Raw genomic sequence first — 27,063 nt, 5'->3', positions numbered from 1 at the left:
TTTGAGAAAATTTTTACTAACTTATTTTACAAATACAGTACTTAACAATGACATGGAGATACACACTTTCATTAATCAGAAATTAGATACTGTACAATAAAAATCATACTTATAGCTAAATAAAGGACAAAGTGACATGAAGGGAGGTAAAAGGAGGGTGATGTCCAGTAAAGAGATAAAATACAGAAATCAGTTAAAATGCTATACTACTGCAAGAGAGCATAGTTATATTTGTTGTTGGGAAAATTTAAATGTGGAGGTCATTTTAGGTTCTTGTTGGTCTGATTCAACGATAAAATGATTTGTCCAGGACTGAAGATTTAGCCTACCTTAAAATTCATATCTGTAAATACCAATACAATTGTAAACAAATAGAGACAAAGTGCACAATAACAATTTATATAAAAACTGTATTTTTAAATGGATAAATACACATACCTAAACAATGGTTAGGTTCTATAGCAAAAGGTAAATGTATGTTTTGCAATAGCACTGCAAGCATAGAATGGCCTCCTTCATTCTTCTCAAGGGCACTTAGGGATGGACAATAAATGCTGGCCTTGCCAGTGACACTCACATCCCATGAACAAATAAAAGTCATCTAAGAGGTTTCCAAATTTTTCCAGAATTTCAAGATCTACCAACTGCCTGTGTACTCCTACCAGCATTCTGGTTTAATATTTTAATACCCAAGTAGTGTACAAAATGTACAAATTATAACACATATATACAACATAAACAATGCCCAATAGTACGACTCGCCATTAACGTGACAGATGAGGTTGTTTATTCGAGCGTTAGCGCATAACGTTTGGATTGATAAGTGATAGAGTCATAAGTTGCTCAGTAAATTGAACACTGAATTATAACGACAGGTTTTTGTGCACTCCACAGTTGATTAAACAAAACCTCATAACTAAAATGAAAACAGAAAATGCTGGAAATACTCAGCAAATCTGGCAGCATCTGTGGAGAGAGAAAGAGTGTTAATGTTTCTGGTCAATAACCTTTCATCAGAACCCTATTATCAGAACCCATATTCCAACCATCACCAAATTTACCTATTTCCACTTGTGCAACATTGCTATCCCTCTGTCATTGAAACCCTTATCCATTCATTGTCACTTCTAGACTCAATTATTTCAATGTCCTCCCATTGTCTACATTGTCTCCCACTTGTGCAAAACACAGCATCTTCATTCTGTTCTGCACTAAGTCCCATTCACCCATCTTTGACATACACTGGCCCCTGTCCCACAATATATTAAATATGAACCACTCATTCTTATAAATTTCTTCATGGTCTTGGTGCAACCTATCGCTACAATGTCCTCCAAGTCTTATACTAGCTTCCACCACATCCTTCAGTCCTCTCATTCTGATTTTAAAAAAATACAACTCCCTCCCTTTACCTCACCAGTTGTGGATCCTATGGTGGTATTAGCTTCACTCTTTCTCTAACCTTCTCTGCATGTCCACCTGTCTCTGTTCCTTTTAAAGTCTTCTCAAAACCATCTTTTTGGCCAGACTTGGGCTATCCCCCCCACTAATCTCTTCCTAAATAGCTTGCACCTTTTCCCTGCCAATTTCCATTTGTGACGTCCCTTGGGGTGCTTTTCTTTACATTAAACGGTGCTATTATGAATGCAAGCTTTTATTTGAATTTGCTATTCAAATTATTGTGTTGTATCTGCACATAAAACAATTGAACTCAAGACAATACTGCTCTAAATGTTGGTACCATCATACGCATATTTATGTAAAATGTAAATACATTTTGTTAATGGAGTGTTAAATGACGTATAGATTTTCTGATTGTGATTTTTTTTTAAATCTCGAAAATTCTGAATTCTTAGCTAAATTGGTGAAGTTTTCAGCAGTTTCCCACCCCACATCATATGGTACCAGGAACCATCCAGCCTTGCCAGCTCTACCTAGCTCAGAGATCTGCAACTTGCTGCTTCAGAGCAGCATGCAACTCATTAAGGACTCGTGTAAACTCCTAACCTTGATCGATCATACCCACGGATAGTAATTAAAAGATTTTTTAAACTTGAGAAAGTATTAACATTTTTGTAAAGCCCTTTAAAATGTTGTTGAAATGTGTCTGTCTTGTTTTTCATTATTATTGGCATTTGAGAAACAACATTGCAGCCCTTAAGATATTGCGCTTCTGACTAAAATTTTTTAAATGGCTATTATTATTAAGGTTGCCAATACCTGGCCTAGCTCCTCTGTGTTGATCAACGACAGCGGGATCCCAAAGGAACCAGGCTCGTCTGAGTGTAAGAGACTCTTCATGGTGGTGGACGACACACTCCTTTCATTTAAGGATAATTTCTGGTTGCTGTTATTAATTTAAGGGTTCATACTTGCTGGACTTATGTGATCAGTTATCATACTACAGGAAGCTGCTGAACAAATACAATGGTTGAAACAAAAAAAATACACACGCAATAATGTAAACAAAGTATATTTATATTTAAGTTTTCAATAACAGAAAAGGCATTATACTTTGATAACTATTGTGTATATTTTAGAATTCATTTACTGTGAGACACTAGAGTTACACCTATATTTCAATATATTCATGGCAAAGTTAAATTCCAACTCCAAGCATTTAAATCCAATTAGACTTTTCACAGAACAGCATCTTCATTGTTTGACTTCCTTCCTCCATCTTAGTTTTCTCCAGGCACTTTGCAGCACTACTCGACCCATTAACCACGTGATAGTAAAATTACGTTTGTACCATTCCCTGATCAAAGGAAGATGGAAGAAAATGACATTCATTTGACAACATTCACTATGTTACAAAGTTACACTTAGTTGAGGTAGTAGACTTTGGAGTAATACAATTTCTAGCAATGTTTTTGAGCATTGAAGGTGAACAAAGTAAAAGAGACAAACAGAAATCCCGGAGAGAAGAGCAGAACTTCTGCAAGGTAGGCATTCCTGAAAGAGAAGTGACGGTGAATTAAACACTTAAATAAAAGCAAAATACTGCGGATGCTGGAAATCTGAAATAAAAACATTTCAGGTTAAGGTTAGAACAAGTTATGATGAAAGGTCATAGACCTGAAACGTTAACATCTGTGGAGAGAGAAACAGAGTTGCCAGTCCTGCTGAGTATTTCCAGCACTTTGTTTTTATTTCAGATTTCCAGCATCTGCAGTATTTTGCTTTTATTTTAATGTTTTTGAGCAATTTCCTTTCTGCCTTGAAACACAGAATTGTTTTTACTTATAAACTGTCGACAACAGATGTTGATCTTGGTTATAAAGAGGTTAAAATGAACTTTGAACAGAATCTTAATAAATTTTAACTCTATCTTATTGGCTTCTGTTTATTTTCATATGGCTATTGTTCACCTCACCACAATTTCCTTCAGGTGGGTCACGTGAACAGAAGAAAGCATGGACCTCTTTACAATTCCTGGTCAGGTTTATCCTTCACCTAGGAATGCAACAATACAATACTATGGAAATGCTCTACCTATGCAACTTGCTCAAGGTTGTCAGATTTACAGGCAGATCTCAGTACTGGTGGGGTGATCTGTAGGTCATCATGCAAGGGGAACTACAGATCACCCTTTATTTTTAATCACAATATTTACAACTACAGTCATCAAATGATTACAGTAACCTTATTCCTCATGTCCTGGAAGAAATGACCTTTTAATACAGTCTATTGCACTTCCAATTTATTCTCAGCCTCTTCATGAACCCATTTACATTGCTTACACTGCTTAAAAATCTATCAGTAGGTTTACTTACTTATTGTAGTTCACATGCTTTTTGTAATTTATATCAAGGAACTCCTTATAAAATTCAGCCATCTCTTCTGCATTCAAAGTATTTTTTCTCCCTGAAAATGTAATACAACCAATTAAATCATAAGTACTGTGCAGAATATAGGATTTCTAGGCAAGTGTTTATGAAACTTATTGCCTTGATGAATAAAGATCATCATGCAAACACTTAGTAACTAGACGTAGAACTGCATTTGTTATCCTTTATTCTTAGGTAATCATTTTATTAAACACAAGCAAAAAGACATAAAAATGGTAAGAAACTGATTCAATTCACACTATTCCATTTTTAGGTATTAGGACAATGTAATTTTTCAAATTAAAAACAGCAAAATACCAATTTTTCTCTAATCAATTCATTAAAAATCATATTCTCAGCAGTCATATTTCAAAGCTGTTGAGCTCCTACAATTTTCTTCTCATTACTAATTATAAAGATAAACATTCTCCTATTTTTATTAAAAAATTTAATCTTACTCCAGAAGTGACCAGATTCTGTGGTGACCTTGCATTTAGGTTGAATGTTTTACTTTTATATGTCAGTTTTACAGGAAGATTTAGGTTTTTGTAAAAATTAAAGTTATATAACTTTACTAAAATTATTTTTAACTCCCCTACCCATTTAGATGCCCTGTTCCAAATTGGTGCGCAGCTAACCATGACCCAGACATTTCCTAATGCCATACTACAAGTATGCCAAAGTGGGCTGGCTAACTTTCCCACATTTTACTTTCTTGCTTGTGGGAAAAGGACTAGTATTCCCCACTGCACATCAGAATCTCTCATAATATGAAACTGTCAGTCATAGAATCACTTATGGCACAGAATGAAGGTCTTTCAACCCATCGTGTCCACACCTGCTCTCTGTGGAGCAATCCAGTCAGTCCCACTCCCCGTAGCCCTGCAAGTTTATTTCCTTCAAATGCCTGTCCAATTTCCTTTTGAAATCATTGGTCGTCTCCACTTCCACCACCCTCGTGTTCCAGGCCACTATCACTCACTGCTTAAAAAGGTTCTTCCTCGCATTCCCCCTGCATCTCTTGCCCAAAATCTTCAAACTGTGTCCCCTAGTCCTTGTACCATCAGTTAATGGAAATAGTTTTTCCTTGTCTAACTTATCTTAGCCTGTCATAATCTTGTACATCTCCTTTACTCCAAGGAGAACCACCCCAGCTTCTCCAATCTAACCTTGTAACTAAAATCCCCCATCTCTGGAACCATTCTGGTAAATCTCCTCTGCACCCTCTCGAAGACCTTCACATCTTTCCTAAAATATGGTGACCAGAACTGGACACAATACTCTAGTTGGGGCCTAACCAGAGCTTTAAAAAAAGGCTCAGCATAATTTCCCTGCTTTTGTACTCAATGCCTCTATTTATGAAGCCATTTGCTTCGCTTTGCTAACCACTCTCTCATTAGGTCCTACCACCTTCAAAGATCAATGCACATGAACTCCAGGTCCCTCTGTTCCTGCACGCTCTTTAGAACTCCATTAAGTCTATATTGCCTCACCCTATCCCTTCTGCCAAAATGCATCATCTCACACTTGTCTGTATTAAATTCCATCTGCCACTTGCCAGCCCATTCTGCTAGCCTACTTATGTCCTGTTGCAGGTGATTCGTATCATCCTCACTGTTTGCTGTCATGGAACTGTTTTTTTTTCTCTCTGTTTAAATGCAGTGTGCCTTTAAAAACCAAGACGCACAGTGTGCCAGCAGCTGCAACCTATTTCCGAGGCAACAGCAGGAGAGAGAGGAGGTCACATGTTGTAATGTAACTTTTGACTGTGTAAAGACTAGCTATAACTGGTTTGAACAGGAGACAAGTGAAGCGTGCTTACTGAAGGAAGGATCCCTCTCTCTTAGCAGAAAAATCTGCATTTATCTTCAGGCTCTGTATTGCCCAAGGAGAGAAAAATCCCAGAAAAGAACATTTGTATCGTTGGAGGTAGTAAATTCCTTTTTTACTTCCAAACTCTAAGAAGTCTTTGCCTCAAGATTGACTCTCTGTTGCCGGTTTGTGTTTTCTGGAATTCTCAGCAATGTTTCTACTGACAGACTGCCAATTTAAAAATCCAAATAGACCTGTTGCTATACTCCTTGTTGAAAGAACTGTCTGACGCCAGCTGAAATCAAAGTGCTTTGAACGCCTATCCCTTAAAGACTGTTTGTCGAATTCGCCTGGAGACTTCGAGTGGCACCTGATTATTCTACTCCGAGACACCATCAACCAGGAATGTAAATCAACAGGACTTTCAACCCAACTACTTATTTATTCTTAAGAAACATCATTATTAAACCGGTTAACTGTGATTTTTGAATGTATGTGTGTGTGCATTAGGGTCAAGAGAAATAGGAAGTTATAAAGTCTTTTAGATATAGGTTTATCTCAATAGTGTTTAAGATTTAGATTATTAATAATTAATTTGTTTGTGTTTTAAGATACCTGGTTTGGTCGGTTTTATTCTGGTGGGTAATAAAGTGTTTAATTTAGCTAATTTCTGGTAGATGGGAAAATTTTAATATGCTATGGCCTGTCGAATAATGGGACTGAATTGACGGTGCATTACTCCTGCCTCAGTCGTAACATTGCCACACCTCCAAGTTTGGTATCATCAGAAAATGTTGAAATTTTACTCTGTATTCCAAGATCCAAGTCATTTATATAGAGCAAAAAAAAAGTGCTCCTAAAATTCACCCTCCTGTCTAAAAAAAAACAACCACTTAGCACAACTCGCTGTTTTCTGTCCTTAAGCCAATTTTTTATTCAATTGGACTCTGACCCTCCTATTCCATGAGCCTCAATTCTGTTAACCAGCCTTTTATGTGGTACTTTATCAAACACGTTCTTAAAATCCATATAGACAACATCCACCACAATTCTATCAGCCTTCTCTTTCACTTCATCAAAAAATTCAATTAGATTAGTCAAGCATGATCTGCCTTTTACAAATCTGTGCTGGCTATCCTTAATTAACTCAAACTTCTCCAAGTGCCTGTTGACTTTTTTCCGATTGTTTCTAAAACCATACCCACTACTGATGTTAAACTAACTGGCCTGTAGTTGCTTGGACTGTCCTTGCACCCTTTCTTGAATAAGGGCGTCACATTTGCCACTCTCCAATCCTCTAGCACCTTCCCCGTAACCAGGGAAGATTGGAAGATTACAGCAAGCCCTTCCACTATCTTCAACCCCCATTTCCTTTAGCAACCTGGGATGCAAGCCATCCGGACCAGGTGGCTTATCTACCCTAAGCATAGCCAGCCCTTCCAGCACCTCCTCCCTCTAAATTTTTGCCCCATCCATTACCTCTACTCTCTACCGATATTTTGTTAAATTCCTCTTCCTTAGTAAACACCGATACAAAGTACTCATTAAGTATTCTGCCCTTGCCCTGTACCTCTAAGTATATTACCCACTTTGTCCCTAAAAGGCCACACTCCACCTCTTACTACCCACTTACTATTTATATGCTGGTAGAAGATTTTTGGGGTCCCTTTTATGTTGATTGTCATTCTATTCTCTCTTTGCCAGTCTTATTTTCCTCTTCACCTCCCCTCTCAACTTATTGTATCTGACCTGGTTCCAACTTGAAGAATTCATCTGACATGCAACATGCACCATCTTTTTTTTGTTTCATTATAATCTCTACCTCTCACATCCACCAAAGAGCCCTGTTTTTGGTTCCTTTAAAATTTGCCCTTGTTGGAATGTACCTAGCCTGTACCTGATGCATTTCTTCCTTAAAGTAATCAAGAGCTGATTTTATCAGTGGCCACGCTCCGCTGTGAAGTCGGCAGCCTTCCGACACGGAACTGCCGCCACTGGGGACTGATGTAAATGGAGGGGACAGAGCGGCTGCCCCAGATGACATTGATGAGGGGGCCAGCACGTCCCCAGCAACGGCGTCCGGCGCCACTGTGCCGGCACCATTTTTAAAGGGCTTCAAGCCCTTCATGAGAGATCTGTATCTTTAAAAAGGGAAATGACCTTCTAAATAGTTCAATTAAAAAGCAAAAGCAGGAGACCCTTTCCTAACCACCGCCCCCTCCGCCACCCCCCAACAAATGGTTGTTTTATATGCCAATCTGACGGACATTAATTTTATTCCCAACCGAACTTCCACCCCCCACCTTGTCACTTTTGCCCTTCCCTTCAACCCCTTCCCACCATTCCCACAGCCAATAAAAAAAAACATTTTCCCCACTCCCCTCACCCCACCCCGATAATTTTACTCCTCCCCCCTCCCCACCAGTTTCTCGGCTCAGAGTTCCAAAGGCGCGAGTTGTGATCGGTGGTGGTAAAATCGGCGTGGGACGGCCAGCGGCGGCAGGTAAGCTCATTTACATGTTAATGTTTCAAATTTCCATATTCTAAAGAAGGCCCCCTTGGCGGCAAGGTGGCCGCACCGAGGTCCCACCACCGCCGGAAAAATGCAGCGGGGCCTTCGAGGTCCAGGGTCGAGGCAGGTCTCTCCCGACAGAATTTTATGGGCCATCCCGCCATTACCCCTGACGTCGAGGGGCTCGTAAAATTCAGCCCCAATTGTTCCATTACAGCTTTTCCTGTCAGTTTTTGATTCCATTTTATCCTGGCTAGATCCCTTTTCATCGCGTTGAAATTAGCCCTCTTCCAATCTAGACATTCTATCTTATTTCATTCCTTGCTTTTCTGCATTGCTATTCGAAACCTTATGATACGATGATCACTCTTACCCAAGTGCTCCCCTACAGACACTTGGCCCACCTCATTTCCCAGCACCTGATCCAGAAATGCCTCCTTTCTACTTGGGCTGAGAACAGTGGCGCAGTGGTTAGCACCACAGCCTCACAGCTCCAGTGACCCGGGTTCAATTCCGGGTACTGCCTGTGTGGAGTTTGCAAGTTCTCCCTGTGTCTGCGTGGGTTTCCTCCGGGTGCTCCGGTTTCCTCCCACATGCCAAAGACTTGCAGGTTGATAGGTTAATTGGCCATTATAAATTGCCCCTAGTATAGGTAGGTGGTAGGGAAATATAGGGACAGGTGGGGATGTGGTAGGGATATGGGATTAGTGTAGGATTAGTATAAGTGGGTGGTTGATGGTCGGCACAGACTCGGTGGGCCGAAGGGCCTGTTTCAGTGCTGTATCTCTAAAAAAAAAACATACTGATCAAGGAAGTTCTCTTGAACACATTTCAGAATTCCCTCCCCTCTCTTTTCCTTTTACTTTATCCCAATCGATATTTGGGTAACTAAAGTCCCCCCAATCTCATCACTCTATAGCTCTTGCACATCTCTGCGATTTCTCTGCATATATGGTCCTCTCTCTCTCACTATTTGGTGGCTGGTAGAATACCCCTAGTAGCATGATCACACCCTTTTTGCTTCTCAACTCTAACCAAATGGATCCTGTCCTTGCCCCCTCAAAGGCATATCCTCTTTCCAACACTAAAATGTCTTCCCTGATCAGTACCGCCACCCAACCTCCCTTTCTTCATTCTCTATTTTTTCTGAACACTTTATGCGCCCAGTCCTCACCATTTTTAAGCCACGTCTCCATTATTACCACTACTTCATATTCCCATACTGTTATTTGCGCATTTGAACATGAACCTGAATTAGGATCATCACTAAAGAAAAACAAAAGAAGTCAGAAGAAATGTTTTGAGAGCGACTTATGGAATACACACTGCTTCACTACAAGTGATCAGAAACAATATCACTTAATTATTTGAAAAAGAGGAATATGTACAGATATGATGTGTCGCTGGGTCAAAATCCTGGAACTCCCTTCCTAACAGCAATGTGGGTATACCTACCCCAAATGGACTGCAGCGGTTCAAGAAGGCAGCTCACCACCACCTTCTCAAGGGCAATTAAGGATGGGCAATAAATGCTGGCCTGGCCAGTGACGCCCACATCCCATGAATGAATAAAAAAAAGGAAATGAGGACAGGGCAGAGGAATGGGATTAGAGTAGATAGCTCCAGTTGCACAGCTGGCACAGGCATGATGGGCCAGAAGGGGTCCTTCTGTGTTATAATTTCTAACCCCAAGTTCTACTGCTCAGGTGCAGATTACACAAATACAAATTCACCAGATTATTACTACAGGAAAATTAAACAGTTGTCTGCTCTGTAAAAATTCTACTCAACTGCAGTGCCACAATGAGAAAAGGATAATGCCATAACTGACAAATTTTGTATTTAAAATTTTCAGTTTTATGAAAAATATTAAACTTTTTGTAACAATTCAAACACTTTTTTTCCCTCTGCAGATCCTTCTTAAAGAGGTAATTGATTTCAGTTCTTGGTGCCCTGGAGCTCCAATATACTCCGCCATTGGTGATAAAACACCCATTGATATCTAGAATTGCAAACTGCTGTGCTATCACAGGTGATGGGCACAGACACAACATTGTTACACAGGGAGGAAGCACAGAATATGATCACAAGGGCACTCTTGCACACCTCCTAGTGGCCAGATACAGAATATCACTTGAAAGAGATTGACAGGATGTATGGCTGGTGGAAACTCAAAAGGAAACAGGAGATAATATAAAATTTGAAAAAAATGTGTTTCTTTTTAAACTGAGGTGGCGGGCCAACGCTTCAATGTTATACAAAGTTACTGGTAAAATACTGTAGCCCTGTTGGTAGACAGCAAAACAAATCCTTCTTATTGGAGTTAGTGCAGTCCAAAAGCACATAGACCGGCAAAGTGGGTTACTTCATGTCAGAGTGCATTTTCTACAATATCATAGTGGTGTAGCTAAGATATTAATCCCCTATATATTATATAACATATATACAATATAGGTTCTAGTATTTACATCTGGAATGCATGAGCTGGGTTTGCACCTTACTACTCTTCATCAATTCAAATAATCTGCATGTGACTGAAAAATACAGAAGTTTACAAATGTGATGATATACCTGTGCATCAGTCACTCAACCCAGCCAGAGCCTTTTTTTTTAAAAAAAAATAGTATTTTGTCTTCAGTGACATCATTAAGTTCTGTGCACATCTTCTCCCTTCACAGTGGAAGTTCTACATAAGGTTGGAGTTCCTCCAACACAGTTTTACAACATAACACGGCAACAAGGGATAATGTTAAGACACACAGAAAACTTTCAAACACTATAAACTGAGGACTATTCAGTGGTGCATACTTTCCCACCTACCAATTACAAAACATTACAATGCATCCATTACATTCCAAACAGAATTTCTACACAATCTTGTTAGTTACATAAAAAATCTTACAAGAGAAAATGTCTCTTACAATTGTATCTCATGAATTAAAAAAAACCTTTACAGTTACCTGATTTCTAATTTTTGATTTCATAATACAGCTGACTCACCTTCCTCATCTCTTAATCCTATTCCTTTTGCCCTCAAGCGGGAGTGTATGAACTTATCTTTCTCCTGGAAAGTAATGAATAACATTTTACAAAAAAACAGGCAGTCATGCAAACTAAAGCTTTTAAATTCCATATGGCTGGAATTGTAACAGTGAGGCCCTGCAATATTACTTGCGATGGAAAGTGAAAGATTCAGTACTGAAGGCTGTGGAACATTCCCCTGTGCAGTCTTATTTTAATTTAAAGAAAAGTTGAGCAGCACTCTAGGCATGAGTCAAAACTTGAGCCAGACAAAATAAGAACTTAAAGCACCTGAGAAAAACCACAAACCAAGGGCAGGGAATGTGGGAGCCATAAGCTTGGAAGGTGGGTGATTATCGGCATCACGTCCTGAGAGAACAGCTAATCGATCACATTATGATGCTAAAGGAAAGATGTGGGTCTGGCATCTTATTGACCCCTAACGGGATAAACCAATCAACATGTTTACCACAGAGGAATCAATTCCAGAAAGTGTACTTCAATAATAGATTCCCATAGATTCTTTTTAAGAGGCAATCTGTTCCAAGGATACGGGCTGCTGCTGGAAATCTGCAGCAGAGAGCTAGGATGACATCTTGTTTGTGTTTATCCTCCTGTTTATAAGGAGGTACCTGGTAATACAGAAGACATTACTTTAAAAAGTGAAAAAGGAATCTTTCTTTCCAGAATCATGGAATGGCTACGGCACAGAAGGAGGCTATTCAGCCCATCAAGCCAGTGCTGGCTCACTGCAAGAGCAATCCAGCTCGTCCCACACCCATGCTCTTTCTCTGTAGCCCTGCAAATCTTTTCCCTTCATGTACTTAGCCAATTCCATTTTGAAAGCCATGATTGAATATGCGCCCAACGCCTTTTCAGGTAGTGCATTCCAGATTCTAACCACTCACTACGTAAAAATGTTTTTCCTCATGTTGCCTTTGGTTCTTTTTCCAATCACCTTAGAACTGTGACCTCTGGTTCTCGGCCCTTCTGTCAATGGGAACAGTTTATTTCTATTTACTCTGTCTGGAATACCTATCAAAATATCCTCTCAACCTTCTCTTCTCCAAGGAGAACAACCCCAGCTTCTCCAATCTATCCATGCAACTGAAGTCCCTCATCCCTGGAGCCACACTAGTAAATCTCTTCTGCATCCTCTCTCAGGTCTTCACATCCTTCCTAAAGCACAGTGCCCAGAATTGTACAATACTCCAGTTGTGGTCAAACCAGTGTTTTATAAAGGTTCATCATAAATTCCTTGCTTTTGTACTGCCCTACCACCTTCAATGATTTGTGCACATATACCCCCATGGTCTGTTCCAGCACCCACTTTAGAATTGTACCCTTTAGTTTATATTGCCACTTTTCATTCTTCCTACCAAAACGTACCACTTTGCACTTCTCTGCATGAACTTCCATCTGCCACATATCCACCCATTCCTTGGTTTAACCAGCCTGTCAATGTCCTCTTGAAGTCTATCACCATCCTCCTCACTGTTCACCATAGTTCCAAGTTTTGTCTCATCTGCAAATTTTGAAATTGTGCCCTGTACACCCAAGTCCAAGTCATTAATATATACCACGAAAAGCAGCGGCCCTAGTAGCGACCTGTGGGAAACACCTCTGTCTATCCTCCCCCAGTTCACCAATACTCTGTTTCCTGTCACTTAGCTGATTTTGTATCCATGCCGCCACTACCCCTTTTATTCAGTGAGCTTCAACTTTGCTATTGTGTCAAACAGCGGAAGCAGCATGCGATGAACAGAACTAAGCAATTCCACAACCAACGAATCAGAACTGAGCTCTGCAGTCTTGCCACATCCAGTTGTGAATGGTGGAGGACAATTTAATAACTAACAGGAGGAGGAGGCTCCATGAATATCCCCATCCTCAATGCCCAAATATGTCCTGTGCATAAAAAGTAAATCTAACACAGCCAATTACCACCCTATCTGTCTACTCCCGATCTTCAGTAAAGTGATGGAAGGGGTCATCGACGGTGCTACCAAGTGGCACTTGCTCAGCAATAACCCGCTCACTGGCGCTCAGTTTGAGCTCCGCCAGGGCCACTCAGCTCCTGATCTCATTACAGCCTTGGTCCAAACATGGATAAAGGAATTGAACTCGAGGTGAGGGGAGAGTGACTGCCCTGGACATCGGCAGCATTTGACCGAGTGTGAAATCAAGGAGCCCTAGCAAAATTGGAGTCAATGGGAATCAGGAGAAAAACTCTCCACTGGTTGGAGTCATACCTAGCCGTCATGCCAGGCCCACACTTGCCTAGAACGAGGCACATTAATTTTGTCATGAACATTGATTTTAAACTGTTACTAGAGTGAAGACGACTTGAACAGATCAGCCGTGGCTGGAAAAGACATTTGCATATTAACAATGGTGTTTGGAAGGACAAAGCAGCCATTTCCTGACACATTCAACCCACAATGGACTTTGGATCACCAGACGTTGAAGGAGGGGGAACACGCATTCCAGGTTGACTGCTAAGATGGCCAAATACACAAACAGACATGGTCAAACCAGCTAGTCACATGCCGGACAACTTGCGTTTGTTGAATTTGTACAAACAGTTTGGGCAGAAGGTCCGTTTGCTCCTGGACTGAGAAGATCTCTCTCCTGTCATCTCCCATCTCTTTCTCAAGCCTCTGAATCTACTGAAGACACATGAACCCCATGAGAGAAAAGTCTCCTACATCAAAAGTTTAAAAAGAATACTGGGCCCCGCCCCAACGAAAAGCAAGATCTACCTACAATCAAGGACTCTACGCTTTATTTTTCTTCTGCTCTTTTCTGTCTCTATTTGCATGTGTCTATCGCATATGCATGCTAGTATGGGGTGCGTCGTGTATCCATAGGCATTGACCGAATTAGAGTTTAAGTTCAATAAATTTCAACTTTTTTTCTTTAAACCAAAGAAAGCCTGTTTGTGCTGGTTTCTTTGCCTTATAATTGGAATGCGATTTACCAAGTGGGAGCTAAAAACACAGGGTGTTTAAAATTAAACCCTGTTACAGTAAGGCCAGGTGAAGGCTGAAAGGGAACCCAAGACCTCTCTAACTCGTAACACTAGCACAAAGGAAGATGGTTGTAGTTGCTGGAGGTCAATCATCTCAGGCCCAGGACATCACTGCAGGAGCTCACAGGCCCAAACATCTTCAGCTGCTTCATCAAAGACCTGCCCTCCATCATAAGGTCGGAAGTGGGGATGTTCGCTGACGATTACACAATGTTCAGCGGCTCCTCAGATATTGAATCAGTCCATGTCCATATGCAACAAGACTTGGACAATATCCAGGCTTGGGCTGATAAGCGGCAGGTAACATTCGTGCCACACAAGTGCCAGGCATTGGCCATCTCCAACAAGAGAGAATCCAACAATCTTCCCTTGACATTCAATGGAATTACTATCACTGAATCCCCCACTGCCAACATCCTGGGGGTTACCATTGACCAGAAATTGAACTGCACCAGCCATATAAGCACTGTGGCTACAAGAGCAGGTCACAGGCTGGGAATTCTGCGGCAAGTAACTCACCAAAACCTGTCCACCATCTACAAGGCACAAGTCTGGAGTGTGATGGAATGATCTCCACTTGCCTGGATGAGTGAAGCTCCAACAACTCTCAAGAAGCTCAACACTATCCAGAAAAAAAGCAGACCGCTTGATTGGCACCCCATCCACCATCTCATTCACTCCCTCCACCACCGACACACAGTGGCAGCAGTGTGTACCATCTACAAGATGCACTGCAGCAACTCACCAAGGATCCTTTCCAAACACGCAACCTCTATCACCTAGAAGGACAAGGGCAGCATGGGAACAACACCACCTGCAAGTTTTGCACCAAATAACGCACCATCCTGACTTGGAACTATATCGCCGTTCCTTCACGGTCTCTGGGTCAAAATCCTGGAACTCTCTTCCTAACAGCACTGTGGGTGTACCTACACATAAGGACTTCAGCAGTTCAAGACGGCAGCTCATCACCACCTTCTCAAGGGCAATTAGGGATGGGCAATAAATGCTGGCCTAGCCAGCGACAGCCACATCCCATGGAATAAAAAAAAGTGGCACTTTATCAAATGCCTTTTGTAAGTCCACATACACATCAACCATATTACCCTCATTAACCCACCCTGTTACCTCCTCAAAAACTCAAGTTATACATGATTTACCTTTAAAAATCCATGATGTTCCTTAATTAATCCACATTTCTCCAACTGACTGATAATTTTGTCCTGGATTATTGTCTCTAAAAGCTTCCCCACCACTGAGGTTAAACTGACTGACCTGTAGTTGCTGGATTTATCCTTACACCCTTTGGTTCTTAGAAACGAGTCAACATAGACTATTAACAGGTGCTTTCAGTTTAAAAAAAAAAATCACATTTGTCCAGGTGCCTCAAAAAACAGTTATTTTAATCTACACTAATATCAGAAGATGGTGCATTATCCATATTGCCTTCAGGGGACATTTTATAAGATACATTGTATTCAGTAAATGAAAATAATGCATTTGCTCCAGCAGTTACTTCATTAAGGATTTCTTTAAAGCTGTGTCACACTTATGCAAGGAGAAATTATGAACTATATAATGAACTTATAAACAAAATGCAAAATGGGCAATTTCCCTGAAAAACAAGATGGAGTCGAGAGGTCAGGTAACCTTATCCTGTACTGCCAATGCACATGGAAACCACAAGAACCCAGAGTCCGTCTTCATGTCTGAAACAGTCTTCGAGAAGGCATTAAAATGCAAATGGCCCATTCTATGTTCATGGCATCCTCTCCAACAAATTAGGATAACATTGGCATAACAGACATGGTGTCTCCAAATTCAAACTCAAATGAATGGGTGTGAAAAACTCCACTTTATCAAAATGGAATGAAGATGCTTGACACCCTGACGTCATTGTCTAACAATGGCCCCACCATCAGACACCATTTATGAGGACAATGATCAAGAGAAACCATGGTCACATGACAGAAACCAGGGGTCTGATAAGGAGCTTAATAAAAATATATGCTGGGCAGATGAAAGGAGAGCCAGAGAGAGAGATTCCATCTGCTCCAGAGGAAGAAGGACCCTGCCTAGAACACCTTTAAACTATCTGTCAGCAGAGACTGGAAGTGGCGTTTGAATTCCCTACCTGAGAAATTGTATCAGGGTTTGTCATTGATCTGTGACTGCAATACAATCAAAGTCTGCAACAATGCATTCGCCCTCCTAGAACTTTCCAAGTTTGTCTTCAGTGAACTTGGAAAAAGGAAAAACAGGCCTGCGCCATTTTTCAAAATCTTCCCGCCCCCGCCCCAGGAAGAATGCCAGGTTTACAGTAAACTGTTTCAAACCATCAAACTTAAATGCATGTTATCTTTTAATTTCTATCTTTTCTTGTACGAGTGTGTCTCTGTGTGCGTGTGAGTAAGTTGTGAATATTTTTCGGTGTTATTTAACAAACATTTACCTTTCTTGAAACCTACGAGAAAACCTTTCATTTGTCTGTTTATTTACCATGAAAATGCTCAGGAGTTAAAACACATTTCTGACAAAAACGCTGTCTTTGGTCAGTTGAAAGGTGAAAAGGGAAAACCATCCCTATCATTTGCTACCTGTCCATAACAACTGCAGTAGTACTTTGGCACCAAATATATAATACAGGTTCAGTATTTTTGAACAATATCTTGAAGGACTGTTATGTTTAGTTCTTGAAGTGTTCCACAGCTGAAACCTGATCAAGTCCAATTCTGGGATTGTTAACAGATAGAAACTGTGCACATTTTTAAAGCTGAAGGAACATTTAGAACTTTCATTTTAACAGTTAGCCAAATGAATCTTGCACATGCAAGTGCTGCACACATGAAACCATACTTTCAAATGTAAACAAAACTGTCTGCAACTGTGATTCCAATGCAGGGTCATGAGGAAAGAGGTGAGTAGGTTTAATTGGTAGCTCTTTCAGAGAGCTTGCACTGCAAGATGGGCCAAATTGCCACCTTCTGTGCTGTATGATTCTAACTCCCACAGCTCAGAGAAAAATAGCAAATTAGTATTTGTGCCAACAGAGGTTCCATCTGAAGGCACTGCTTTACTATTGAGGGTATTTATGCAATGCTCAGTTTGCAACATTGAGGCCTGTTATAATATTCATCTTAGGGTGCATTTTATTATAGTGCTAATATGAAGTACCCACACAATAGTTACAGTGTAAAGGCAGCCTACACCTGGGCCAGGGTTCAGAGTCAGTCCGTGCCTTCACATTCGATTTACACTCTTAAGTTTAGCAATGGCACAAAGCAGATTCAACTTTTGTGGTAAGTGTTGCACTAACTATTTGTATACATTTGCTGGATCAAAATTATAGAACCTTACAGCACTGTAGGAGTACCTTCACCACACAAACTGCAGGGGTTCAAGGTGGTAACTCAACACCACCTTCTCAAGGGCAATTAGGGATGGGCAACAAATGCTGGCTTTGCCAGCGACGCCCACATCCCATGAACGAAGACAAAAAAATGAATAATGAAAGGATGGAAAACACAGTTAGAATACATTTTAACTGACATTAGGGACATCACCAATTCAGTACTACATAAAACCTCTATCAAACATGAAATGGTTGGAGACCAATATTTCAAACAACAACTAAACAGTGCTGGGCCTGGTGCTTTACAAATGGAAGTGGTTATCCAAATGTAAATTGTTCAAAATAGTCTGAAATATGAAAAACAAATCAGCTAAACCACGCAAAAAGAGCATGTTGACACTGTAACTGACAGAGCAGTTGCATGGAACTGGCTCAATGTCGACAAAAGAAATGTAAACAAGAACTTAGGCTGCTAGCCAAGGCAAAAACAAACAGCCATGAGAATTGACACAGTACATTCAGTGCTCATTTCTATCTAGGTTAAGAGGATAGCAGTGCAGGAGGCTATTTGTTGGGAGTGGCCTAGGGAGAGTTGAGAACAAAACATTGAGGATAAAAGCGAAAAATATGTTGAAATAAACTTCAGCCCCACTTCTGTCAGTGCAATACATGCACGCTCGTATCATACAGTGGTATTTGCTTGGCAATCTTTGCATCAAAACCTGCTAATCATGTCTCCTCCTCTGGGGTCGGCGGGAAGAAGGGCAGAGACGAAGGTGCTCAATTCTTCTATCAGAATTTCTCAGGGCCGTAAAAAACTGTCAGAACTGGATCACTTACCTATTTATACTCTTCCCCCGACCCATGCACATACCTTGTTTATGTCCCCCAGTGCCCTTTCAATGATTTTGTCCCTAGGAGTTACTAGGTGGGGAGTGGAATTAGTTGCACTGGGGTTGGTCCTTGGTTTTGGTAGTACTGGAGTGGGTTGCTGTGGTTAACAGAGGGGAGATGAAATACAAGATTTGGGTCATTGGTGGATTCCTGTGTGTCAGTAGAAGGGAGGGGAAGAGTCCCCACATCCCAGATCTGGGAGCCCCTATTTGTAACTTTCTAAAAAGAATCTGCTCGGCAATCATTAAATGTGGTTTTTGGGATTGGTTCTTCAAAGCATATTTCTGTATACATATGCATGTGCAATGTAACTATTTAATTCTACACATAAAAAAGAGAACATTGAGATATGAGACAAAAAAATTAGAATTCCCACCAAAGTGAACAGAATAAATTCAATTTACAGACCCTAAGGATTTAAGTCATTCCTTTTTTTTTTTAAATTGAATGCAAGCAGCCAGCAGCTGCAAGAGTGGCACACTAATTACTTAGCTACAGTGGCAGAACATGGGGATGTTATGAGACAAATTATTAATTCTCCTCAGAACAAACAGAATACCATCAATTTACAGGCTCTAAAGCCAAAAGTTCTTACCCAATAATGCAGCAGCTGAGAGTAGTGTTATTTAGTTAATTTTGCATGGTGCTAAAATATCAGGAATCGCAAGGACTATGAGGCATCAAAATATTTGACCATAATGAACTTTGTAAATGTATTATTTTAGATCAGCCTGTAACGATTTTAAAATACCTTTAACTTTGTTGCAGTAGAGAAAGCAGCTCAGGTTAAAAAAAACAAAAGGAGAGTGAAAGAAAGTTGGCAGTGTCACCTAGAGTTGAAAGAATGGATAGGTAAAGGAGATGTTACAGCACTACCCATTCAAAATAATTAGTCATTAGTGTCACATTGTGACAAAATAATAACTCAGAAAGTATGACAAGAAACTGTTTGCAGTTACAAGATTTTTAATATATTAGAAAATAATTAAGTAGCCTGCAGATGATTAACACAGCTTCAGATATTCCTAATGCAAGAAAGATCAGTTAGCAAACATTTGGTACTGTAGTTCACAATGGGAAATCTACAAGTTTTTTTTTTAAATACTAAAGGCAAAATTAGAAGAGAACGTCAGTTTATCTGAGTGCAACACGAATACATCCCTGCGCTGTAACTGGTGTACCAATGGATTATCCAGTTTAGAGGCAATACTACTATCACATTGTATCATCTATATTTTTTAAAAATCTACCTCAACTTTAAGTGGTTTTTCAAACTCCAACCTCATCTCATTTGTCACATTAAATTATCTTCAATGGCAGACAAAGTGTTCGACTTAGTGGTAGTACCCAACTTCCGAGTAAGAATTTGCAGGGTTAAAACGGCAAGTGGAAATCACAGCACCATCTCTGAATTTTAGATTGACATCCACACCAAACGGGTGTGGGCAAGTTGTGGGAGACAATAAACCTCACATCCCACCACCCCCTTTAATCTACTGGTATAAAGATGTCCATGTAAGGAGCACTCACATTACAGCTGGTCAGACGTTTAATTAGCCTGTGAATCCTTCCACTGCTTTCCCAGGAAAGACTGTTAGGCTACAAACAGAACAAACTCCAATGGTTTTTCTTCATGGTCATTCTCCATACTGGGTCCCCTCTTATTTATGTACTATTCATTCACAATATCATACATACTTTCTTTTTCTCCTTTTAAAATCTTTATACTTAGTTGCTAAAAAATTATAAAAATTGTGTGTGTTATGCTCACAAAGGGAACAGTTATAAAATATAAAATGAACAGGAGGAATAATGAAATAAAAGTCAACTGTTGAACTGAGCTACAAAAAATGGACACACTTGTGTAGAGGTCAGGTGACCCTTCCTGTACTGTCAATAAACTTAATTGTCTGTTGAAGACAAAGCCTATTAACCACATGTGAATTAGCTTTGGGAAAACACACTGAAATGGAAAACGCATTTCATGCTAATAACTGCTATCTGCAGGAATGGAGCTAACAAACACTTTTGCAGACAGACTGACTCCGAAGCCAAGGCTAAAATAATAGCTGTGAAATAACGCCCATTTATCAGAATGGACCACATTCAAAAGCCATCAGGTAACAATGGTTCTTACATCCTGGAACATTCTATGAATCACACCAGGGGAAGAGAGCCCTTCGACATCTGACCGACATCCTAACCTAACAAGTTTCTACCTTAAAAGGTGGTGCGAGAGAGCAGAACAACCAGAGAAGGTCTTTTCTAGCCAGAACAGCTGTGAGACAGTTCCAGATGAGCAGAATCCGTGCTGCAGCAGAGAAATTACAAGGCGACTTTGGAACTCCCCGTCTGCAAAAGTGAACCAGACTTTACACCGTTGACTTCAGACTGAGGCTTAACCACAAGGAACCTGTGACACTTCATCCTTTTCAAGACAAAGAACATTCAGGCCTGCACTGCTGAATGATTTCCTCCCGAAAAGCTTCTAAAGGTTTTCTTAAAACAACAAACTCTTTTACAAAAATTGGACTCTAACTGCATGCTACCACTACACACTCTATCTTTTGTGTGAGTGTGTGAGTGAGAAGTTGTAAATAATTTTTTGGCTATTGGGTAAAAATGAATATTTATCTTTCTTTTATAACCTATGGGAAAACCTGTCATTTGTCTATTTGTTTGACCCTGAAAACACTCGAGGACTAAAGCACTATTTTTTAAAAACACTATCTGCAGTCAGATGAGAGGTGAAAAGTGGAAGTCATCCACACCACTTCCCACATGTCCATAACATATGTAAAATAATTGCATGTTCCAAATGAGTTGATCAAATCCTTAGTCTCTTATAATACTCTACCAAGCACACAATATCCAACTTTTGGTGGTTTGACAAATCACTGCTAATCTCAGATCATAGATTTTGAGATGGCTGAGGGGGAGAAAAGACAGCTTACATTACCATGTGGAACACAGGCTGACAATAATTGAAAGTGGAGGAAATGGTCACATTATCCATTCCACAATTGTGACATATTTGCATCCTACAATCCATAATACAAAGGTCTGATTGTATCTAGGTGGCTTAAAAAAAAAAATCAGAAATTCCTGCCATTAAGGCAGACAGTATTTCTAATGAGGTACTTGAATGAGCAAGGCATAGAGGGATATGGAATTAATGCAGGCAGGTGGGATTAGTATAGATAGGCATTATGGTCGGCATGGACGCAGTGGTCCGAAGGGCCTGTTTCTATGCTGTACCACTATGACTATTAGTGCAAGCTTAAACAACTCATAATACCCACCTTGTTGAAAGTTATGTTCTGATTAGACCAAAATTTCTGATTCCAGTTCTGAGTGTCTATCCTTAACTTCCTCAGCTGCTGTTCCAATTCGGATTCATTCTTTAGGGCGTAAAACTTTATAGGTCTTAGGTTTGAAAATCTATCTTGAGGGCCAACCCAGTCATGGTGAGAGTCTGCAGGAGGCTGAAAACTTGAAATCTGAAAAAGGTTTATTTCAGTTTAGATAATGAAGAATTAGCATTTCTCTTAAAATTGCATTAAGTTCAAACTGTAAGATCACATCTGTAAATCCACTGCAGTGACAATACATATTCCATGAATGTTTGTCTGGCAACTGAAATTTTTAATGCTTTATATTTGATACTTGAATACACGGGTACAAGTGGATACCAGAGATCAACATAGAGATGTAGATGTACATGTTCACTTCAGGTAAGTTTTTTTAATTCATTCATGGGATGTGAGCATGCTGGCAAGGCCAGTATTTGTCGCCCATCCCTAATTGTCCTCGAGAAGGTGGTGGTGAGCTGCCTTTTGAACTTCTGCATTCCATGAGGTATAGGTATACCCACAGTGCTGTTAGGGAGTTCCAGGATTTTGACCCAGCAACAGTGAAAGCGCAACAATATTGTTCCAAGTCAGCATGGTGTGTGACTTGGAGGGGAACTTAGTGTTCCCATGCATCTGCTGCCCTTGTTCTTCTAGGTGGTAGAGCTCGTGCATTTGGAAGGTGCTGACAAAGGAGTCTTGGTGAGTTGCTGCAGTGCATCTTGTAGATGATACATACCGCAGCCATTGTGTGTCGGTGTAAAGAAATGTTGAAGGTGGTGGATGGAGTGCCAATCAAGCAGGCTGCTGTGACCTGCATGGTATCGAGCTTCTTGTGTTGTTGGAGCTGTACCCATCCAGGTAAGTGGAGAGCATTCCATCACATTCCTGACTTATGCCTTGTAGATGCGGGATATGCTTTGGGGAGTCAGGAGGTTACTCACTCGCTGCAGAATTCCCAGCCTCTGAACTAGACTTGTAGCCACAGTATTTACATAACTGGTTCTTTTAAGTTTCTGGGCAAAGGTGACCTCAGGATGTTGATAGTGGGGGACTGCAGCGGTGCTAGATTCTCTCTTGTTGGAGATGGACATTGCCTGGCACATGTGTGGTGCAAATGTTACTTGCCACTTATCAGTTCAGGTCATACTGCATGCAGGTATGGACTGCTTCAATATCTGAAGAGTTTCGAATGGCACTGAACGCTGTGCGATCAGCAGCTAACATCCCTGCTTCTGACCTGATTTTGGACAGAAGGTCATTGAAGAAGCAGCTGAAGATGTGCCTAGAACACTACCCTGAGGAACTCCTGCAGTGATGTCCTGCGGGCTGTGATGATTGGCCTCCAACAACCTTCCTTTGTGTTAGGTATGATTCCAACTAGTGGATAGTTCCCCAACTCCACCCCGGATTCTCATTGGCATCAATTTTGCCAAGGTTCCTTGGGCAAATGTTGACTTGATGTCAAGGGCAGGCACTCACACCTCACCTCTGGAATACAGCTCTTTTGTCCATGTTTAGACCAAAGCTGTAATGAGGCCTGGAGCTGAGAGGCCATGGCAGAACCCAAACTATGCAGTGAGCAAGTTATTGCTGAGTAAGTCCTATTTGATAGCACTGTCAACAACTCCTTCCATCACTTTGCTGATGATTAAAAGTTAACAGATGGAATGGTAATTGGCCAGATTGGATTTGTTCTGCTTTTTGTGAACAGGACATACCTGGGCAATTTTCCACATTGAAGGGTAGATGCCGGCATTGTAGCTGTACTGGAATAGCTTGTCTAGAGGCGTGGCTAGTTCTGGAGCACATGTTCAGTACTATAGCCAGAATGTTGTCAGGGCCCATTGCCTTTGCTATATCCAGTGCCTTCAGTCATTTCTCGATATCACGTGGAGTGAATCGAATTGGCTGAAGATTGACATCTGTGATGCTGCGGACTTCAGGAGGAGGCAGAGATGGATCATCCACTCTGCACTTCTGGCTGAAGATGGTTGCAAATGCTTCACCCTTATCTTTTGCACTGATGTGCTAGGCTCCCCCATCATTGGGGATGGAAATATTTGTACAGTCTCCTCCTCCAGTTTGTTGTTTAAATACCCACCACTATTCACAACTGGATGTGGCAGGAACTCAGAGCTCTGATTTGATTTGTTGGTTGTTGGATTGCTAAGCTAGAACACGCTGCTTCCGCTGTTTAGCATGCATGTAGTTCTGTGTTGTAGCTTCGCCAGGTTGGCAACTCATTATGTATGTATGTCAGGTGCTGCTCCTGGCATGCTCTCCTGCACTCCATATTAAGTTGGTCCCCTAACTTAACGGTAATGGTAAAGTGTGGGATATGCCAGGCCGTGAGGTTACAGATTGCAGCGGAATACAATTCTGCTGCTGCTGATGGCCCACAACAGCTCAAGGATGCCCAGTTTTGAACTGCTCGATCTGTTCTGAATCTATCCCATTTAACACGGTGGTAGTATCAGACAACACGATGGAGCGTGTCCTCAGTAAAGCCTGGCTCGGGTATAAAATTATAACCCGGACCAGGCCTGACCCGACAAAAGCCAACTTGAACCCGAACCGGGCCAGAGTCCTTTAATTTTTTTTAATGCCCAACCCGACCCAAATATTACGAACATATTATTGAAACAGAAAAAAATCGTAGATTAAAACGAAAACAATATGAAACAAAACAGTAGTCCAGCCCGACCCGACCCCGAATGCTGGACGCAGAATACAGGCCCAACCCGAACCAGACACGTGATCGGGTTAGTAAGTGTTTGGGTCAGGTAAACAGGCTTTAGTCCTCAGTGTGAAAACGGGACATTGTCTCCACAAGGTCTTTATTGTGGTCATTCCCACCAATATTGTCATGGACAGATGCATCAGCGACAGGTACATTGGTGAGGTCCAGTAGGTTTTTCCCCTCATTTTGGTTCTTTCACTACCTGCCACAGGCCCAGTCTGGCAGATATCTCCATCAAGACTTGGCCAGCTTGGTCAATAGTGGTGCTACCAAGCCCTCTTGGTGATGCACATTTAACTCCCCCACCCAGAGTACATTCTGTGCCCTTGCCAGACTAAGTGGTTCTTCCAGAGTGGTGATCAACATGGAGGAGCACTGATTCATCAGCTGAGGGAGGGAGGGCAGTAGGTGTCAATCAGCATGAGGTTTCCTTGTCCATTTTTATGATCCCTGTGGAGACCAATAAACCAAAAGAATCAAATTCACCGAATGACCCCAATAAAAAAAACAAACGGACGATTGCAGTTTTATAACTTTTATCAAACCAAAATAAACATAAATTAAACAGGAATTACCAGACAAATCATGGTCACAATATTACAAATTACCCATTCACTATCAGATACAACAGAATCTCACTGATTTACTGGGCAGTTCACTCAGCATGTAGGGCACCAAATTAGAGTCACACAGTTCTTCAATACTCAAATTCCTCAGGTAGATCTTCAAATCCTGTCTTCTAAGATTCGGCCTCCAATTCCCAACTGACAGCAGTTCCACTTTAATCCTGAACTCCAGAGGCACAGTGTTGATCAAAAAACAGCATACTTCTCCAGAACCTTCTCAGTTCTGCTCACAACAGGCTTAACAGCGTGGATCCTTTTTCCTTGCCCTTTAGTGACAAGCCCTGTGCACTCTACAGTCGGGTCTGATTAATCAGCTCCTCTAATAACAGAAATTGCTCCTAGATCCAATCTTCACTTTCTTTAACTTGCCTGTAAAATGCACCTTCCTGCCATCAGAACTTAGATGGCTCTGCCTCCTTTTTATCTGATTCCAACCAGTTTTAGTTCCCGAAAAACCTGAAGTTTGTGTTTAAATTTCTGTTAGGACAGTCTTATCCAAAAAAAAAGTCTCTGCAATCAGGGCTAGCACACCTAACAGAACATTCGACAAGCCATCAGTTCAGCGGACAGCGCTCACACACTCCCCAGGATCCTACAGACTGCAGATTCCATGACACTTCCCCGCCTTGGGAAAAAGAAAGCTTTATCAGCGTAAAGTTTTCTTAACTTACTGTATTTCTGAACTGCTGTAATTAAACATTTTAACAAATAGCTTATCACATACTGCACAAATAACATTTTTAATTTCCACAGTTATAAATATCATGTTTATAAAATCATAAGGGCTCAACCACTGCGCAGTGGTTAGCACCACAGCCTCACAGCTCCGGCGACCCGGGTTCGGTTCTGGGTACTGCCTGTGCGGAGTTTGCAAGTTCTCCCTGTGACTGCGTGGGTTTCCGCCGGGTGCTCCGGTTTCCTCCCACAGCCAAAGACTTGCAGGTTGATAGGTAAACTGGCCATTGTAAATTGCCCCTAGTGTAGGTAGGTGGTAGGAAAATGGTGGGGATGTGGTAGGGAATATGGGATTAATGTAGGATTAGTATAAGTGGGTGGTTGTTGGTCGGCACAGACTTGGTGGGCTGAAGGGCCTGTTTCAGTGCTCTATCACTCTGACTCTCTCTCTCTATGACTGTCTAAAACCAAGTAAACGTAACAATTAGGAATAACAGGATTCAAACATCATTTAATTACAACTCAGAATCTTCCCTCTCTCTTACACCCCTTCTTTAAACGCTGGAACCCTATAAAATACCTGCAATAGCGTGATCATACCGTTTTTCCTTCTCAACTGTAACCAAATGGATTCTGTTCTTGCCCCCTCAAGGGCATCCTTTTTTTCCCAAAAATACAATGTGTTTCCTAATGAGTACTGCAGCCTTACCTCCGTTTTTCTCGTTATCTTTTCTGAACACTGTGATGAAAATTTTCCTATGTTCTTCACTTATTTCTGGCAGTACTGCTCAGAATATGACACGCCTATACATTAATAACTCAAATCTTGGTTAACGTAGCCTGCAGGGGAAAATATAACCGCGGTACAATATTTGATTCACTTTACATATAACCATGAACTAACAAGCTTCGAATGACGGTGTGGTTACCCTGGCGATCGTTCACGTTACTGGAGGTGGGAAAATTTCTCATTTACCTCGGCCCTATTTTCACTTCGATCAGCGGCACTATTCGAGATTGGACAGCACCTTCCTGACAGCACTGCGCATTTCTCCGCTTCAGCTCCCTTTACCCGAGTACTGTGAAATATTCTTCCCCGAAACAGCTTTCCAAAAGATGCAACCATACTCCAGGACCTGCAGCTCATCACTGAAAAAAAAACGTACACTTCCTCCTGGCACTTCACCCTGGGCCGTCACAGTTTACGGCAGCGAGGC

The 27,063-nt window shown here is 41.1% G+C and overlaps 1 protein-coding gene across 2 annotated transcripts; it reads right to left on the bottom strand.

Annotated features, from left to right (window-relative positions):
* Window positions 1–27,048, bottom strand: coa8 (cytochrome c oxidase assembly factor 8). Of its 2 annotated transcripts, XR_010975683.1 has the most exons (6): window positions 26,823–27,048; window positions 21,755–21,952; window positions 11,155–11,218; window positions 3,777–3,867; window positions 2,221–2,758; window positions 1–966 (listed from the first exon to the last, which is right to left on the bottom strand). XR_010975683.1 is itself a non-coding variant. In XM_068038997.1 (5 exons), exons 1-5 carry the CDS (start codon window positions 26,991–26,993, stop codon window positions 2,656–2,658), a joined length of 627 nt encoding a protein of 208 aa, XP_067895098.1. In that variant the 5' UTR covers window positions 26,994–27,048; the 3' UTR covers window positions 1–2,655. The 2 variants fall into 2 exon arrangements, 1 of the variants encoding a protein (XP_067895098.1); XM_068038997.1 differs by having other exon boundaries at window positions 1–2,758.
* Window positions 27,049–27,063: the final 15 nt, after the last annotated feature.

This window comes from Heterodontus francisci, chromosome 9, assembly GCF_036365525.1.
Source record: "Heterodontus francisci isolate sHetFra1 chromosome 9, sHetFra1.hap1, whole genome shotgun sequence".
Lineage (NCBI taxonomy): Eukaryota > Metazoa > Chordata > Chondrichthyes > Heterodontiformes > Heterodontidae > Heterodontus > Heterodontus francisci.
The sequence above is the reverse complement of the archived record's forward strand: the minus strand, read 5'-3'. Positions and strand labels throughout refer to the sequence as shown.

What these genes read in the sequence shown, in the direction of transcription:
- coa8 (XM_068038997.1), bottom strand. Translation starts at nt 26,993, where the DNA reads ATGAGCTGCAGGTCCTGGAGTATGGTTGCATCTTTTGGAAAGCTGTTT. An exon ending in AGGATTAAGAGATGAGGAAG is followed by an intron (nt 3,868 to 11,154) that starts GTGAGTCAGCTG and finishes TTACATTTTCAG; the next exon opens with GGAGAAAAAATACTTTGAAT. An exon ending in AAGCATGTGAACTACAATAA is followed by an intron (nt 2,759 to 3,776) that starts GTAAGTAAACCT and finishes TCCTTTGATCAG; the next exon opens with GGAATGGTACAAACGTAATT.